Genomic DNA, 15,982 nt, shown 5'->3' on the forward strand with positions numbered 1-15,982 from the left:
GGCTCTCATGCCTTTGTGCATGTGAGCTCTACCCGATCAGGTGCCAAGTAGAACTCTGTGTGTATGTGTGTGTGTATAAATATATATTTATGTATATATGTATGTATATGTATGTATACGTATACATGTATACACATACATATATGTATATATACATATATACACAGAGGGGGGAGAGAGAGAGGGAGACAGAGGAGAGAGAGAGGGAAAAAGAGAGAGGGCGAGAGAGAGGGAGACAGAGGAGAGAGAGAGAGAGAGAGAGAGAGAGAGAGAGAGAGAGAGAGAGAGGGCAAGTGAGAAGAAAAACAAGCATGAAGAAGAAAAATGAGCGTGAAAAGAAAGTGAGTGTGAAGAAGAAAATGAGCATGAAGCATTGAGAGAACTAGAAGCAGCAGTAGCAGTAGGAACTCGATAAGCAGTGAGAACTTGTTTAGAGAAGAGGAGACCTCTGATAGCAGAGAAGAGATCTCTGATAGTGGGGAAGGAGAACTCTCATAGATGAAGAGTGAACCTGTGCTAGCAGCCTTCCTGTCAGCAGGATCTGCACAGAGCAAAAGAAAGTATGTGAGACTAGGATCGTTGTTTGTTGTTTCTCAAACATTGTGTTATTTTTGGTAGCTAAAGCTCCTATAGAGATAACAAAGGAACCAGGGGAGTAGTTTCTTTTGAACTCAGAGCCAAGGCCAGAGGCAGAGCTCAAGTTGTGTAGTTCCCCACCCTCACCTCTGAGGTGAGACATGGAGCAAGCAGGAACCAGGCAGGAGCCGGGAGTGGTCGACCTGCAGACTTGCAGCCAACTTTGCCGCCCAGCTGCCCCTCAGGATTTGGAAGCTGGGGCTGGAGCAGTGTTGGGACTTGGACTCTTTGGCTCATTCAAGCATGCATGCACCTGAGAATGTCAGGTGGGAACCTGCAACTGCAGTGTGGAAGAGAGGACACACCCCCAAGAGTTCTTTACTTGGACACTTTGTTTTTAATTGAGGGGATTGAGACTTAGCGTTGGAATATGTTGTGTTTTCTGCTACCCTTGAGGATGTGCTGTGTTAAGGGAAGACCCTGGCCTAGGATCCCCTGATTGTATAAACAATTATTTTGGGACAGTATGTTATATATTGAATGATATGTTTTGTTTAAGGCCATGTGGCCAAGCTGTTATGTTGTTAGGAATAGGGAATGCTTTAGTTTCTTGAATAAGGTTTAGTTTTGAGTAAATAGAGTGATGATTATACTGTGCGATTTGACCCTAAATAAATATATGTTCATAGCAGCAGCTCTCAATTGTGCTATGTTGAGTGGCCTTACAACAGGCAGCCCAGGCCATAGGGTTATCTTCTCACTGGAAACAGCAGCAGGGATTCAGCAACCCCATGAGTGTCTGAGCAGCCTTTTAAGGATCGCGCTGCTCACATCCTGGTGTGAGCAAGGAGCTGGAAAAAGTGCGGTAAAAATTATCTGCTTACCCAACTCTGGCCCACTCTGTAGTTGAAACAAAAAAGATGTGCAAAAACCTCTATAAAGATGATTCCATTCACCATCGGTACATGGAATGTGTGCACACTTATAGACAACACAAAATCCAGTACACCTGAAAGATGAATAGCTCCAATTGTGAGAGAACTCAGCAGATACCACATCCAAATAGTAACCCTTAGTGAAACAAGGCTGGCAAATGAAAGCCAGTTTACTGAAATCAGAGCTGGATACACATTTTTCTAGATTGGCCAGGTTTTGCAATCAAAACTAACCTAGTCAATAAGCTTGTATGTCCACCAAAAGGAGTGAATGACAGACTCATGACAAAGGAATTGCTGTTTGCAGGAAAACACCATGCCACCATCATCAGCGCCTATGCTCCCACCATGATGAGGTCAAAGAAAAATTTTATGAAAACTTGGAGACTCTTATCATCAATGTGCCAAAATAGGATAAGCTTATAATTCTGGGTGACTTTAATGCTAAAGTAGGCTCAGACTACTAGACATGGCAGGGAGTCCTTGGGAGGAATAGAGTTGGAAACAGCAATAGCAACGGTCACTTATGACTGAAGATCTGTGCATCTCATGACCTTCTCATCACCAACAGTGTCTTCCATTTACCTAAACACAATAAAACTTCATGGATGCACCCTCAAAGCAAACATTGGCATTTAATACATTATGTGATTGTAAGGAGAAGAGACAGACAGGATGTGAGAGTAACAAAGGCAATGTATGGCCAGAGTGCTGGACTGATCATAGACTTATCCTCTCCAAGCTAAATATTTGCATTCAACAAAAGCAGTGGCCCCAAAGCAAAATGACTACCAGAAGAATCAATGTCAACGGATTAGAGTGCTTCTCTGAGCTGGAACAGTTTATTGTTAACTTGGAGGTAAAGTTGAGCCAACACACAGCTGGCAACAGTGGAGCAGAAAAGGAGTGGCAGCTTTCAGAGATTTGGTGTGCAGCACTACATTTGTTCACCCGGGTCAGAACATTCACAAACATCAAGACTGGTTTAACAAAAATGATGGGAAATTCAGAAGCTGCTAAATGAAAAACAAGAACTCCACAGGGTTTACCAGCAGGATAGTTTATCCATCTCTAAGAAGGCAGCATTTAATTCCAACAAAAGTAAAGTACAAGTGAAGCTTAAAGACATGCAGGATTCTTGGCTCAGTAAGAAGGCAAATGAAATTCAGTTTTATGCTGATAGTAACAATCCAAAGTGCTTTTATGATGCCCTGAGGCTATTTATAGACCAAAGACCTATGGTGCATCTCAACTACTCAGTGCTGATGGAGCCACATTGATTATTGGAACATGATCCTAGAGAGATGAGCCGAATATTTCCATAGTGTTCTCTACAGACCATCATCAATCAGTGCTGAAGCCATAGATCATTTACCTCAGATTGAAGTCGATCCCTCCCTAGCTGAAGTTCCAACTGAAGAAGAGCCATTAGGCTCCTTTCACGTGGCAAAGCACCTCGTGCTGATTCTATTCCAGCTGAGATTTACAAGGTAGGAGGTCCATGCTCATATAAAAGCTAACTGAAATTTTTCAGGCTATATGGCAAGAGGACATTATCCCTCAGGAGTTCAAGGATGCCTCCATTGTCCACCTCTATAAAGGTAAAGGAAATATTGTCCTGTGACAGTCACAGGGGGAGTCTCTCTCTTAGTCACTGCTGGCAAGATTCTTGCTAGAGTCCTTCTTAATAGTCTGATCCTTCACCTGGAAGATGGCCATCTACCTGAGAACCAGTGTGGCTTCAGAAAGGGCTGAGGAACAGTCGATATGGTGTTTTCTGCCTTACAACTCCAGGAGAAATGCCAGGAGTGGAACAGAGATCCACACACAACATTTGTAGATCTGACCAAGGCCTTTGACTCTGTCACTTGCGAGGACTTATAGAAAGTTATGTTAAAAATTGGTTTCCCAGAGAAGTTCATCAGTATCATATATCAATTTCATTATGGCTTGCCCAGGTTCTTTCCCAGTCGCCAATGCAGTGAAACAAGGCTGTGTGCTTGCTCCCATGGCATGATGTTTTCAGTCATGTTGTCAAATGCTTTCAATAAGGATGAACACAACATTGGGGTCAGCTACTGCACTGATGGTAAATTCTTCAACTTGAAAAGGCTACAAGCTAAGACTAAAGTGGAGGGAGAGTTGGTGGGTGATTTTTTGTTTTCAGATGATTGTGCACTCAATGCAGCCTCTGAAGCTCAGATGCAACAAAGTATGGATCAAGTCTCTGCTGCTTGTGCTAATTTTGGCCTAACAATTAACACCAAGAAAACATAGGGGTGCTCCATCAGCCAGCACCACACCATCCATATGTGCAAGTATCAGTTACAGCAAATGGAGAAGTTTTGAATGCTGTGGATAAGTTCACTTACCTTGGCATTATACTTTCTAAGGATGTACACATTGATAATGAAGTTGACACACTCATTGCCAGAGCTAGCTCGGTGTTTGGGAGGTTCTGAAGGAAAGTGTGGGAGAGAAGACATTATTAGACCAATTACCAAACTGAAGGTCTACAGACCTGTGGTGCTGACCTCATTGCTGCATGCCTATGAAACCTGGACAGTATGCCAATGCCATGCCAGGAAACTGAATTGCTTCCATTTGAATTGTCTTAGGAAGATTCTGAAGATCACCTGCCAAGAAAAGATACCAGATGCTGAGGTCCTTCCTCCAACTAAACTGCCAAGCATTCAAACTCTATTGCAGAGAGCGCAGCTCCAAAGGGCTGGCCACAGTGTTCAAGTGTCGAATGCAAGCTTGCCAAAAAGACTATTTTATGGGGAACTCCTGCAAGGAAGGCGTTCACACGGTGGTCAGAAGAAGCAATACAAGGATACTCTTAACATCTCTCTTAGGAACTTTGGAATTAATTATGTAACATGGGAGACACTGGCACTGTACACGCCCAGCCATGCTGTGCCCTCATCAGAGAAGGTGCTGTGCTCTATGAGCAAAGCAGAATTGAAGTAGCTCAAAAAAAATGCAAGATGCACAGATTTAGAGAATCCACACCAAATGTTCACATGGACTATTTGTGCCCGACCTATGGTAGAGCATTCAGAGATCCTATTGGTCTGATCAGCCACAGTTGGATGCACTGTAACTTGACTCTAACATAAGTGATGTCATTTAGTCGTGTTTCAAGAATGAAGGACAACAACCAACCAAACAATCGGTTATTATTTATTATATGTAATTGTGCATGGATAATTATATATTTTGACATTTATCTTGATATTATTCATTATATAATTAATAATAGCACTATATTTATCATGTAGAATATAGTATTTTAGTTTTAATCATGCATTGTTTAGTATGTATAATCTGATCCATAATTACATATCTACACTTATATATAATTTGATATAATTATATATTATTATATTGATATATTTTATGAGATAATTATATATTATTATATTGATATATTATATATTGAGATAATTGTATATTATTATATTGACTTATATATTGATATAATTATATGTTATTATATTGCTGTATTATATATTGATGTAATTATATATTATTTACTGGTATAATTATATGTTGCTATTCCACATATAATTTATTATCATATGTAATTCTATTACCATAATAAGCTTGGAAAAGGAGGCTCCTGGACTTGTCTGGAGCTAGACTGTAGTGAGCTTTTCCTGTTAAACAGAGCCGTTTGTGGTTTGCTTCTGGGGCCTGGACTTGTGTACATTTGTCTCTTCGGACCCTCTGGAGGAGGGAGTGGCTAGAGGTAGGGCTGGAGAACCCTGAGGCTAGGGCCTGCGCCAGGGCGGTGATTATGGGAATGGAGAGACGAAGGGGACAGAGGTAAGAGATGTTCTGAAGGCGCTGGATTTGGAGGAGGAAGTTCTAGGTCTCAAATTCGGGTTCTGTTGCTCATTAGCTGTGTGACCTCAGGTCTCGCCATCTGTAAAATGAGAGGGTTGGCCTAGATCTCTGAGGTTCATCTCAGTCCTACGCTGTGTGATGATAGGATTCCTGCTCAGCTACTGCTTCGTGGGGTCCCACGTCCTTAAGATTCTCTGAGATTCTTCTCAAACTCCCTCTAGTCCCTGTTCTCTTCCCTCTGCCCCAATCCAAAATGGCCACCGTCACGGCTTCAGTGCAATGGACCAGAATGAACAAAGCAAGAAAGGCTCATGCCCAAAACAAAGATGGCTGCCCATGCTCTTCCTTCCGCCCCTACCCGACGCCGGCTTGGAGGGCTTTCTAGCATCCTCGCCGCTCATCTCTATGCCCATTTCCGAGCCCTTCTAGCCGCCGCTCTCGCTTCCGGCCTCCGGACGGCGGGGGCCCAATCGCAAGCGGTGTTTTCAGGATGGGCCCCGCCCCGGATAGGATCAGCTGATGGCTTGGCGATGTCTGTTGACAGCGGAGGTGGGCAGAGCCCAGGGCAGCCACAGAACAGGCACCGCAGCCCAGGCCCGAGCTGGAGCACAGCCTCGGGGGCCCGGGCTCGAGCCAGGGGCGCAGGCGCGGTGCCCAGCGCAGGCGCAGACACAGACACAGCCACCGACCCGACGCAGCCTCGCTGGACCGAGGCCGGGCCGGGCCGTGGGCGAGCGTCTGACCCCGAGCGGGAAAGGCCCCGGGGCTGGCGGAGCAGAGGCTGAGACGGGCCCGGGCCCGGAGCTGAGGCAGGGAGCCGGGGCGGGCCCCGGAGCGGCGTCTCTGAGGTGCCTCCCTCTTCTGGGCCGGGCGGGGCCGATGTGAGTCCGGATGGAGCAGCCGTGGGGGAGGCTGATCCGCCTGGGCGCCGCCGAGGGCGAGCCCCCGGTGCTGCTGCGGAGGAAGGAGTGCACCATCGGGCGCAGGAAAGGTGAGGAGGCCCCAGCCTGGGCCTCGACCCCTCCTCCCTCTCTGGCCCCTCAGCGAGTATTTATTCAGCGCCTAATGCGTACGGCGGGCCCGGGGCCTACAGGCAGAAGCAGAAAGGGCCCCTGCCCTCTCAGAGCTTCCATTCCAAAGAGGAAAGTGCACCCCTAAGGGGGAGCCGAGAAGCCGGGCGGGGGGAGGGGCTGTCCTCCTAGTCCACTGTTAAGACTGTAAGCGCCCTGGTTGGGGGCTCAGCAGATCAGAGAGCATCTATTAAGCGCTTACTGTGTGCCCCAGGACCTGGGCTAAGTCCTGAGGATACAAACAGAAAGATAGGCTCTGCCTTCCGGGAGTCTGCATTCTAAAAGAGAATGACCACCCATAAAGGGGACCTGAAAAGCAGGGGTGGGGGTGAAGGGACCCGCAGACTTGTAGGCACCTGCGCTCCTCCTGTTACACCCATTACACTGTAAGCTCCCTGAGATCAAGGACTCACTTTGTGAACCCAGAGCCTCACAGAGCGCCTTTTACATAGTGGGAGCTGTTGACTTACACTTAGCTAACTTCGCGTGTAATCATGAGCCAGTGACTTTTATTTCCTTTAGTCTCAAGTTTTCTCATCTACAGAATGAGGATTAATCGATTAATCCACAGACCCTTATCAAGCGTCTACTACTCTACAGGGTGTGTTCCAAAAGTCTTAGCCCAGTTTTAAGCTGTTAAAGCTTCTTGGCGACTGAAAAATATCATAGGGGTGTTATAATGGATGGATGGAAGGTCTGAATTCCACGCCTCTTAATTCCGGTGTCTTCCCTCTGTTAATTATTTCCCATTCTGTATGGAGCTTGCTTTGTCTATATTTGTTTGCATGTTGTCTCTCCTGTTAGATTGTAGCTCCTTGAGGTCGGGGACCGCCCTTTGCCTCTTTGTGTCTCCAGGCTTAGTACAGTGCCTGGCACATAGTAGGTGCTTGATAAGTGTTAATTGATCAATGCAAGTCCTACCTCTGAAATATGCTGCCCCAAATTATGCTGCCTCTCGGTGCTTGAGGCCCGTCCTCCCAGGGACCCTAAGTTTCAGAGAAGGTGCTAAATTGAATTGGTGGAGGGAGTTTCCTCACTGAAGTTACCTCTACCAGTGAAACTACCTACCCTGTCCCTAGTGGCTCTCTATGTGTTAAGAGTTGGTGATACCAGTATAAAGAATGAAATCATCCCTACCCTTCAGGAGTTTACATTCTAACAAGTACATATATAACTATGTAAAGAATGGATACAAGTTAATTTGTGCTTATCGAGTACTTCCAGACTATCAGAACCGGGAAGATTAGTGCACTGAGTCATGTGCCTCTTTTGAGTCCCTGTGTGTACATCAATAGGATGACTTTATTTTAGGAATAAGAGTCAACTTCTTACTTGTATGTGTTGTGGACTTTTTGTGTGTAAATGGGGCTGAAAAGAAAAAGGCATTTGACTGCAATCCATGCCTCCATGCCTCACACAACACATGGAAAACCTGTTTCATTGTTACAGTTGATATCTGTAGAAACTCTCACTCAGCTTTGGCTTCTAGAACTTGTGGTTGGCCTGAAGCCTTTGCTTAGATTTCCCCCTTCCTCTCTTCCTCATTATTAGTTAATTGTCAGGTCACAATGTGGCATGATTGTGGACCACCATCTTTTACTTGCCTTAAGAATTATAAGGCTCAGAAGAGGCGTATACCGGGGGAGAGGTGTAAAGGAGGAAGTTTTTCCTCTTAAACAGTCAGCCTAGTCAGCTAGTTTTTTGAAATCCAGTGCTTTGGATATCTTAATCAATAAAGCATAGGCCAGCTACAGGAGAATCATCATTCACCCAATCAAATATTTATTATGAAACAATCCCTACTTGCAAGAAACTTACATTCTAGCAGGGGAAACAAGTACACATAAGAACATGTATGGAGTAAACATAAAGTTAATAAAAACAAAATTAAATATAAAGTAATTAGGGAGAGCACTAGCAGTTGAGAGGATCAAGAAAGACCTCAAGCAGAACATGATGCTTGAGCTGCATCTTCAAAGAAGAGGGGGAGGCCTAGATAATAAGGATACCCAGGGCCAAAGTACATCAGTCAGAGATGGAGGATTGTGTGCTAGGAACAGAGAGACCAATATATCTGGATCTCAAGAGAACAGGAAGGGGAGGGATACCCAGGGAGACAGGAAAGATAGGTTGGGGCCAGGTTTGTATAGGCAGACAGTGTCAAACTCTCCCCCTGGGCCAACAGAACCAGATTAAAATGTACTTGGGAAAATGTTTAACAGAATAAATGAAAACACACTACAACATAGATAACGTGTATTCATGGTTTTCTAAGTCGATACTGTTTCTATTTGAGTTTGACACCACTGTTTTAGGGCTTCAGAAGTTCAGTGGAGGAGTTTATCCTAGAGGCAATAGGCCATTGCAGGTGATTGAGTAGGGGAGTAATGTGGTCACATCTGTGCTTAAGCAAAGTTTACTTTGGCACCTGAGTGGGGGGATAAACTGAAATAGGGAGAGATGATAGGTAGGGTGAGCAATTAGAAGCTTGGTGTAATAAGCTGGGTGACAGGTGAGAAGTCCTAAAGGCAGGTGGTGGTTGGATACTTGGAGAAAAGGAGTCTGATGAAAGAAACAGCAGCATTGGCCATCCATTAGATACATGCATAGGGTGAAAGAGAGTGAGGAGTCTGGGCTGAAGCCGAGCTTAGATAGGGAAGGATTTGGATGAGGGTTGGGTTTAATGGGAACAATGATTCACTTTCAACCACGTTGAATTTAAGGTGACTCATGGTTAATTGTTGTTAAAGTGCTACAGCCAATTACTAGATCTCAGCAGACCATACCAGAGATAGCTGGTTTATGATAAGGTCCTAAGTAACTTCTGAATACTTGTAGTCCTTTAGAGGTAATGAGCCACATTTCTTTTAAAGCTTCAGTGTGTCAAAAAACTGAAACCCAAAGGACCAGTGGAAGGGACAAGTTTTGAACTCCCAAGCCCAGTGCTCTTCCCACTATAGAACAAGCTGTCTAAAGATAGAGGAGGAGAAGGGTAGGAAGGTAGAGGTAGGAAGTAATTTGGACTTTGAGGATTCCATGATAGGTTCTCTTCATGAGATGATGTTTGTGGGCTGACTTAGGAAGGTGACTGATACAGTTTTGAGTTGTGTGGAACCATGTTTCAAACACTAAATTATTTCCAAATCAGTTTCACATTTTCTTTGATACTTGTCTTTTAGAAATAATCTAACTTTGCCTTAATATTTTAAAGGGGAAAAAATTGTTGAGTATTGATTAGCCCCAGGAAAGGTGAATTTTTATCATGGCTCTTAATTTTTTATTCATTAGCTTAATCTAGCTTGAATTTTGTATGATCATTTTGTTACAGCTGGATTTAATGGTGAGTTTTGATGTTTAGGATCTTAAATCAGAAGTAAAAAATTCAAGGCTAACTTAAAAAACTAAATAACACACTAAACCTTTTTACTTTTTTGTGACTATGAACTGTTTGGTGCTCTAATGTACTTGAATAAAAATGTTTTCCTACATACATTAAAGTAGGAGCTTGCCTTAGAATCACATACCTTGACTAAGAAATAGACATTTTATAATATAATTAATAGCAAATACTAATGACAGCTTTCCCTTGACCCCCTAAAAATTCTTATTTCAGGTTGTGACCTTTCATTCCCTGGCAACAAATTGGTGTCTGGAGATCACTGTAAAATAGTGGTGGATGAAAAATCTGGTCAGGTTTCTCTGGAGGATACCAGGTGAGCCTTTTTTTTTCTCCCCAGAACTCTTATCCTATCCTACTTGTGTAAGTTCTGGAGTGTAGTTTAAAATGGACATTAAGTGGACATTAAGAAAGGAAGGAGAATTCTGTATTTTCTCATTTTTAGGAATTTTTATTTATTTTTCTGGGAGATGAAATTTTTTGTCTTATCATATAATGTATATTTCGTGTCGTTTGCCAGGGTAATGGAGTGGATTTTCAGTGTGAGGGCAGCCAGTGAGGCTTTGAAGACTGGCAAGTGCTCTCTTATGTGCTTATGAATTAAAACAGAATTCTATCAGAAATATTGGTTGCAAGGGGTTGGTTTTTTGGATTCCAGTGGAGCTTTTTAAGGTCTGGCTATGTCACTGCTGCTCACGCCTTCAGAGATTCTCTTTTGCATAGAGGATAAAATACAAACTTCTTAACTTGGAATTTTAGTTCCTTCACAATTTGACTCCAACCCACCTTTCCTAACCTAATTTCGCATTATTCTCTTTACACACACCGTAGTGTTTGACTATATAGTCAGTCAAACCGAACCACGATCAGTTTCCAAAGCATGATGTTATATCTCTCTCAGTTCTCTTTACACAGCTGCCCACTGTGTCTCCACAAGTCTCTCCATGTCTCTGCCTCTCAAAGTCCTTATCTTTCTTTAAGGCTTAGCCCAGGTGCTATCTCCTCCATAAAGTGTTCCCTCCCCCAACCCCCCAGCCTAAAAGTGCCCTTTTCCTTCATATTTTCCCAGAGTACTTTGGAGCTCGCCTTTCTCCTGCCTCATTTTATTTTGTGTTATAATGTTCTATAACATGCAAACATCCTCCAGTAAGAGTGTAAGCTCCTTGCAGGCAGGAATTGTGTTTGCATTTTTCTATCTCCTGCACCCAGTGCAGTGCTTTCTATGTAGTAAACACTTAGTAACTGATTGTTCAATTGAATTTAATTGAGTTCTCTGGGCTTTGAGGCCTTCTAGGAAGGTCAGGTGCTGACAAGGAAGGAAGGAAACTAGCATTTATTAAGCATCAGGCACTGTGCTAATCCTTTACAAATATCCTCACAACGACTCTGAGCGATAGGTGCTGTTATTATCCCCATTTTAAGGTTGAAGAAACCAAAGCAGACAGGTTAAGGGATGTGTCTCGGGTCACACAGCTAGTAAGTGTCTGCGGCTAGATTTTTTTTAAATTTAATTTAATTTTCAGTTTCAAATTCTCTTTCTTCCCCTTTCCTGAACCCCTTGAGAAGGCAAGAAAAACAAAGCCCATTACAAATATGTATAGTGATGAAAAACAAATGCCCTCATTAGCCATGTTCACACACACGCGCGCGCACACACACACACACACACAAAATAAAAGAAAGAAAGAGAACAAAATATGCTTCAATCCGCACTCTGAGTGCATCACTTCTCTGTCATGAGGTGGTTAGCATGTTTCATCATAAGTTCTTTAGAATTGGGGTGGGGGGGTGTCATTATGTTGATCACTGAGTTACCAAGTGTTTCAAGTTATTTGTCTCTATAATATTGTTTTATACGTTGTTCTTCTGGCTCTGCTCTCCTCATTTTGCATCAGTTCATACAAGTTTTCCCAAGTTTTTCTGAAGCCATCTGCTTCATCATTTCTTACAGCACAATAGTGTGCCATCACATTCATACACCATAACTTGTTCAGCCTTTCCCCAATTGATGGGCATCCTCTTGGTTTCCAATTCTTTGTCACCACAAAAAGATGTACTCTAAATATTTTTGTATACACAAATTCTTTTTCTCTTTTTTTGATTTCTTTAGGGTATAGACCTAGTAGTGATATTACTGGGTCAAAGGGTATGCACAGTTTAATGGCTTTTTAGACACAGGTCCACATTGATTGGATCAGTTCACAGCTCCATCAACAGTGCAATAAATTACCTGTTTTCCCTCCAACATTTGTCATTTTCCGTTTTTTCATCTTAGCCAGTCTGATGGTGAGAGATGGTACCTCAGAGTGGTCTTAATTTGTATTTCTCTAATTATTAGTGATTTAGAGAATTTTTTCATATGGCTATTGGTTTGGTTTGGATTTCTTCTGAAAACAGCCTATTCATATCCTCTGACCATCTGTCAATTGGAGAATTGCCCATATCCTCGTAAATTTGACTCAGTTCCTAATATATCTTAAAAATGAGAGCTTTGTCAGAGAAACTTACTGCAAAGACCTTTTCCCAACTTCCTGCTTTTCTTCTAATTTTAACATTCATTATTTTTATTTTGAGTTTGAAATTTTCTCCCTCCAGTTCTTCCCACACCCATTGAGAAAATAATTCATTATACAAACCATTTTACATGTGAAGTCATGCAAAACGTATTTCTATATTAGCTCTTTTCTTCTAATTTTAGCGGAATTGGTTTTGTGAGAAAGCTTTTAAATTTTATGAAAATTTTCTATTTTACCTCCTGTGAACCTCTTTATCTCTTGTTTGGTCATTCATTTCCCCCCCTTCATAGAACTTGACAGGTAATTTCTTCCTTGCTCCATTAATTTGCTTTGTGATATCCCTCTTTATGTCTAAATCATGTACCTTTTTTAAGCATACTTTTTGAGCTTATGTGGTATGAGATATTGGTCCATACCTAGTTTCTGCCAGACTATTTCCAGTTTTCCCAGCAGTTTTTGTTGAATAGTGAGTTCTTGCCCCCAGTCTCTGGGATCTTTGGGTTTATCAAACACTAGGTTACTGTGTTCATTTGCTTCTGTATAATGTGTACTTAATCTGTTCTACTGACCAACCTCTCTTGTTTCTTATCTCATACCAGATTATTCTGATGATTATAGCTTTGTATATAACAATAGCTAACATTTATATAGCACCTGTCATGTTTTAGTCATTGTGCTAAGCAGTTTACAAATATTATCTTATTTGATCATCACAACAAACCTGTGAGGAAGGTGCTGTTGTTTGCCCCCATTTTATAGATGAGGAAACTGAGGTAAACAGAGGCTGTAAGTGATCTGCCCAGGGTCATACATCATACAAGTGCCTGAGCCTGGATTTGAACTTGTCTCCTTGACTTCAGGCCTAGCACTACCTGCTGTGCCTCCTGGTTGCCCCCCGTGTAATTTGAAATCTAGTTATGCTGTTCATGCCTCCCAGTCTTTTCTTTGATTCCCTTGATCTTCTTGACCTTTTGTTCCTCTAGGTGAATTTTATTACTATTTTTTCTAGCTTTATAAAGTAATCCTTTGATAGTTTTATTAGGGCACTGAATAAGTAATTAACTTAGGGAGTATTGTGAGTTTTATTCTATTGACTTAGCTCTGAAACTGGCTTTGAATTTAAGGTCTTCCCGACTTCAGGTCCGGTGCTCTATCCACTGCACCACCCATCTCCTGAGTTTGCCTCATGAGGAGCAGCATTTCACGTAAAGGGTGGTGGGCTGGAAGCACAGCCTAAGAAGAAAGGGAAAACTTAGTTTTCCTAATGAGTGGGAAAAGATTGCTGTCTCAGCTATTTGGTGACAGGATATCAGGCATCACTTTCTGCCCTCTGGCAGGGTAGGAATTGTGTGTGTGCCTGTTCCTCAGAGAAGCAGTGAGACACCACTCCTGATCGGTAGCTGACTGGCGCAGGAGAGTCAGGACCCAGCTCAGAGCAGGATACTGGCCTCTTCTCCTCACCAATCAGAGCACATGGATATGCCCTCAGCTTGGCTTTAGATGTTTACAGCGTCCTTGGAGAGAGCCCGAGGTCTGGTCCTCTGGAGAGCATCCCTATTTATGCTGTCCCCATTGTTCTCATCTAGACACTCTTTCTCCCCTGCATCCAGTTAGTGGTCAAGGCCTCGATTTTATCCACATGGCCTCTCTTGGCTGTTGAATCCCTTCTACTTCTGCAGCTCCCCCTCACCCAGGCCCATTTTATCTCAGCTGGATTTTTATTATCACTTCCTAAGTGGTCTCCCTGCTTCAAACCAGCCTGTCCCTGCTGCCAGGTCAGTCTTCCTACAGAAGACCATGGAGTGCAAAGAACGCTGAAGATGGCTGGCCGAGCCTGGCCACTGGTCCTACTCTGTGACCTGAGCAGGCAACATGAGCCCTCTGTACTTCAGCTTCCTCAGTGGATTTCTACACATCTATTCTTTATATAGAGCTTGTATGACTCTATATGTCCAGATTGTCTCTCCCATTAAAGTGTGAGCTCCTTGAGGGCAGGGACCCCAGCATTGATAATCTATCTCAAGGTTAGCTACCTCCGTTCAGAGGGACTTCTATGCTGAGCCTGCGGGAAGGAGGAGGAGGAGGATGGTTTTGCAAGGAGGGCCAAGTTCAAAAGGGGAAAAGGGCAAGCTGTTGATGGAAATTTCATCCCCAATGTCTCGTTATCAGCTATACAGGAAGAAAGATAGGGAAGGGCAGGAGTTTTGAGGAAGTAGAAATTTTGAATTGATGGGTTGATTATGGCTACAGGGAGTCAATAAGAGAGGAGTAGTAAAGTTATTTTTGCAAAAGAATAGTTAGGAAATACTTCATCTGGGGGTTTCTCTGGGTATTGATTTGTAACCTGTAAAACATTAATGTTGGTTTAATTTTCTAGTGTAACTAGGAATGCCAGTTAACAGCCTGTGCCACAAAATTTAGCACCCAGATGTATCCCTCATATTGGTTTTCGGTGATTCTCTAATTGTATTTTTGTTCTCTTGACAGCACTAATGGAACAGTAATTAATAAAGTGAGGGTCGTGAAGAAGCAGTCATATGCTTTACAGACTGGGGACGTCATCTACGTGGTTTACAGGAAGAGTGAGCCAGAGAACAGTAAGGGTATTGGGCTTCAGGGAAGCCTCAGAGCCGACGGGAAGGGGGAGTGGGGAGGCCCTGACCCTAAAGGGACTTGAAGGCAGCTGTGGTGCTGATCGCATTCCTTGCTATCAAACTGTGGCAGTGGCCAGGCATCCATAGTGTTTCTTAACCATGGCAGAGCTACTGAATTGCTTTGGCACCAGGGACCCCAGGATCGAGTCCTATCTCTGCTTTGGTGACCTTGGGCAACCTCTCTGGGCCTTGGTGTCTCCATCTGTAAAACTGGAGTAGCAGGCCTCTGAAAGGAGGGCAAGGAAAGGAACAAGCATTGATTAAGGGCCTTCTGTGTGCAGGGTACTGAGCAAGCACTTTACACACGTGTTCTTCTTTTGCTTGTGAAATCCCTTTGTAACTGTTAATGACTCTTGATAGAGCCCCTCCTTCCAGACGTCTTTCCCTTTTCCCAATGATGCCTTTCCTCTGTTGCTGATGTTGCTCATCTCTGCTTGTGCTGCTCCCATTTATCATAATTATCACTTCATTCTAACTAGTCCACCCTATTAGCATTTTCCGAACTAAAGAAAGAAAGACGTTATTAACACTTCATTCCTAGCAGCATGAGAGTTTCCAAAAGGCTTTTATGAGCAATTTCATGATAATGACATTGAAACCTTCCCTAATCATTCTAGCTGGAAGTGCCTTCTCCCATCAGGGGGCTTCATCCCACAGAGCCTGTCCTTTTATATACTGCGTGTATTCAGAAAGGGGCATTGCACTGATCTGGGCACATTTGATCAGCTGGCTCAAGGGGACAGGATTGAGTCCTCATTTGTCTTTGTCTCTAACCTTTGCAGATGAGACATTTTGTGATTCTGCCTCATCTCTCTGAAGTTAGGAAAGGTGATCTTGACTGGCCCATTAAAGGGGACATGGCAGGCTTGAGGTCTGGACCAAAAGGGAATTAACAGCAATTTGACTTTAATCTGGCAGGCCTATTAGGCGGTGTGCCCCACGACCAGTCCCATTGTAGTCACTATCGTGACTATCGCATTGG

The 15,982-nt window shown here is 43.3% G+C and overlaps 1 protein-coding gene across 1 annotated transcript in view; it reads left to right on the forward strand.

Annotated features, from left to right (window-relative positions):
• Positions 1 to 5,975: 5,975 nt before the first annotated feature.
• Positions 5,976 to 15,982, forward strand: part of CHFR (checkpoint with forkhead and ring finger domains) — a 43,475-nt gene continuing 33,468 nt past the window's right edge. Inside the window, exons 1-3 of the mRNA XM_036760103.1 lie at positions 5,976 to 6,354; positions 10,047 to 10,146; positions 14,834 to 14,943. Coding sequence (XP_036615998.1) covers positions 6,255 to 6,354; positions 10,047 to 10,146; positions 14,834 to 14,943 — 310 coding nt within the window. The 5' untranslated portion in view covers positions 5,976 to 6,254. The remainder of the gene's footprint in view (positions 6,355 to 10,046; positions 10,147 to 14,833; positions 14,944 to 15,982) is intronic.

Source organism: Trichosurus vulpecula, chromosome 1, assembly GCF_011100635.1.
Source record: "Trichosurus vulpecula isolate mTriVul1 chromosome 1, mTriVul1.pri, whole genome shotgun sequence".
Lineage (NCBI taxonomy): Eukaryota > Metazoa > Chordata > Mammalia > Diprotodontia > Phalangeridae > Trichosurus > Trichosurus vulpecula.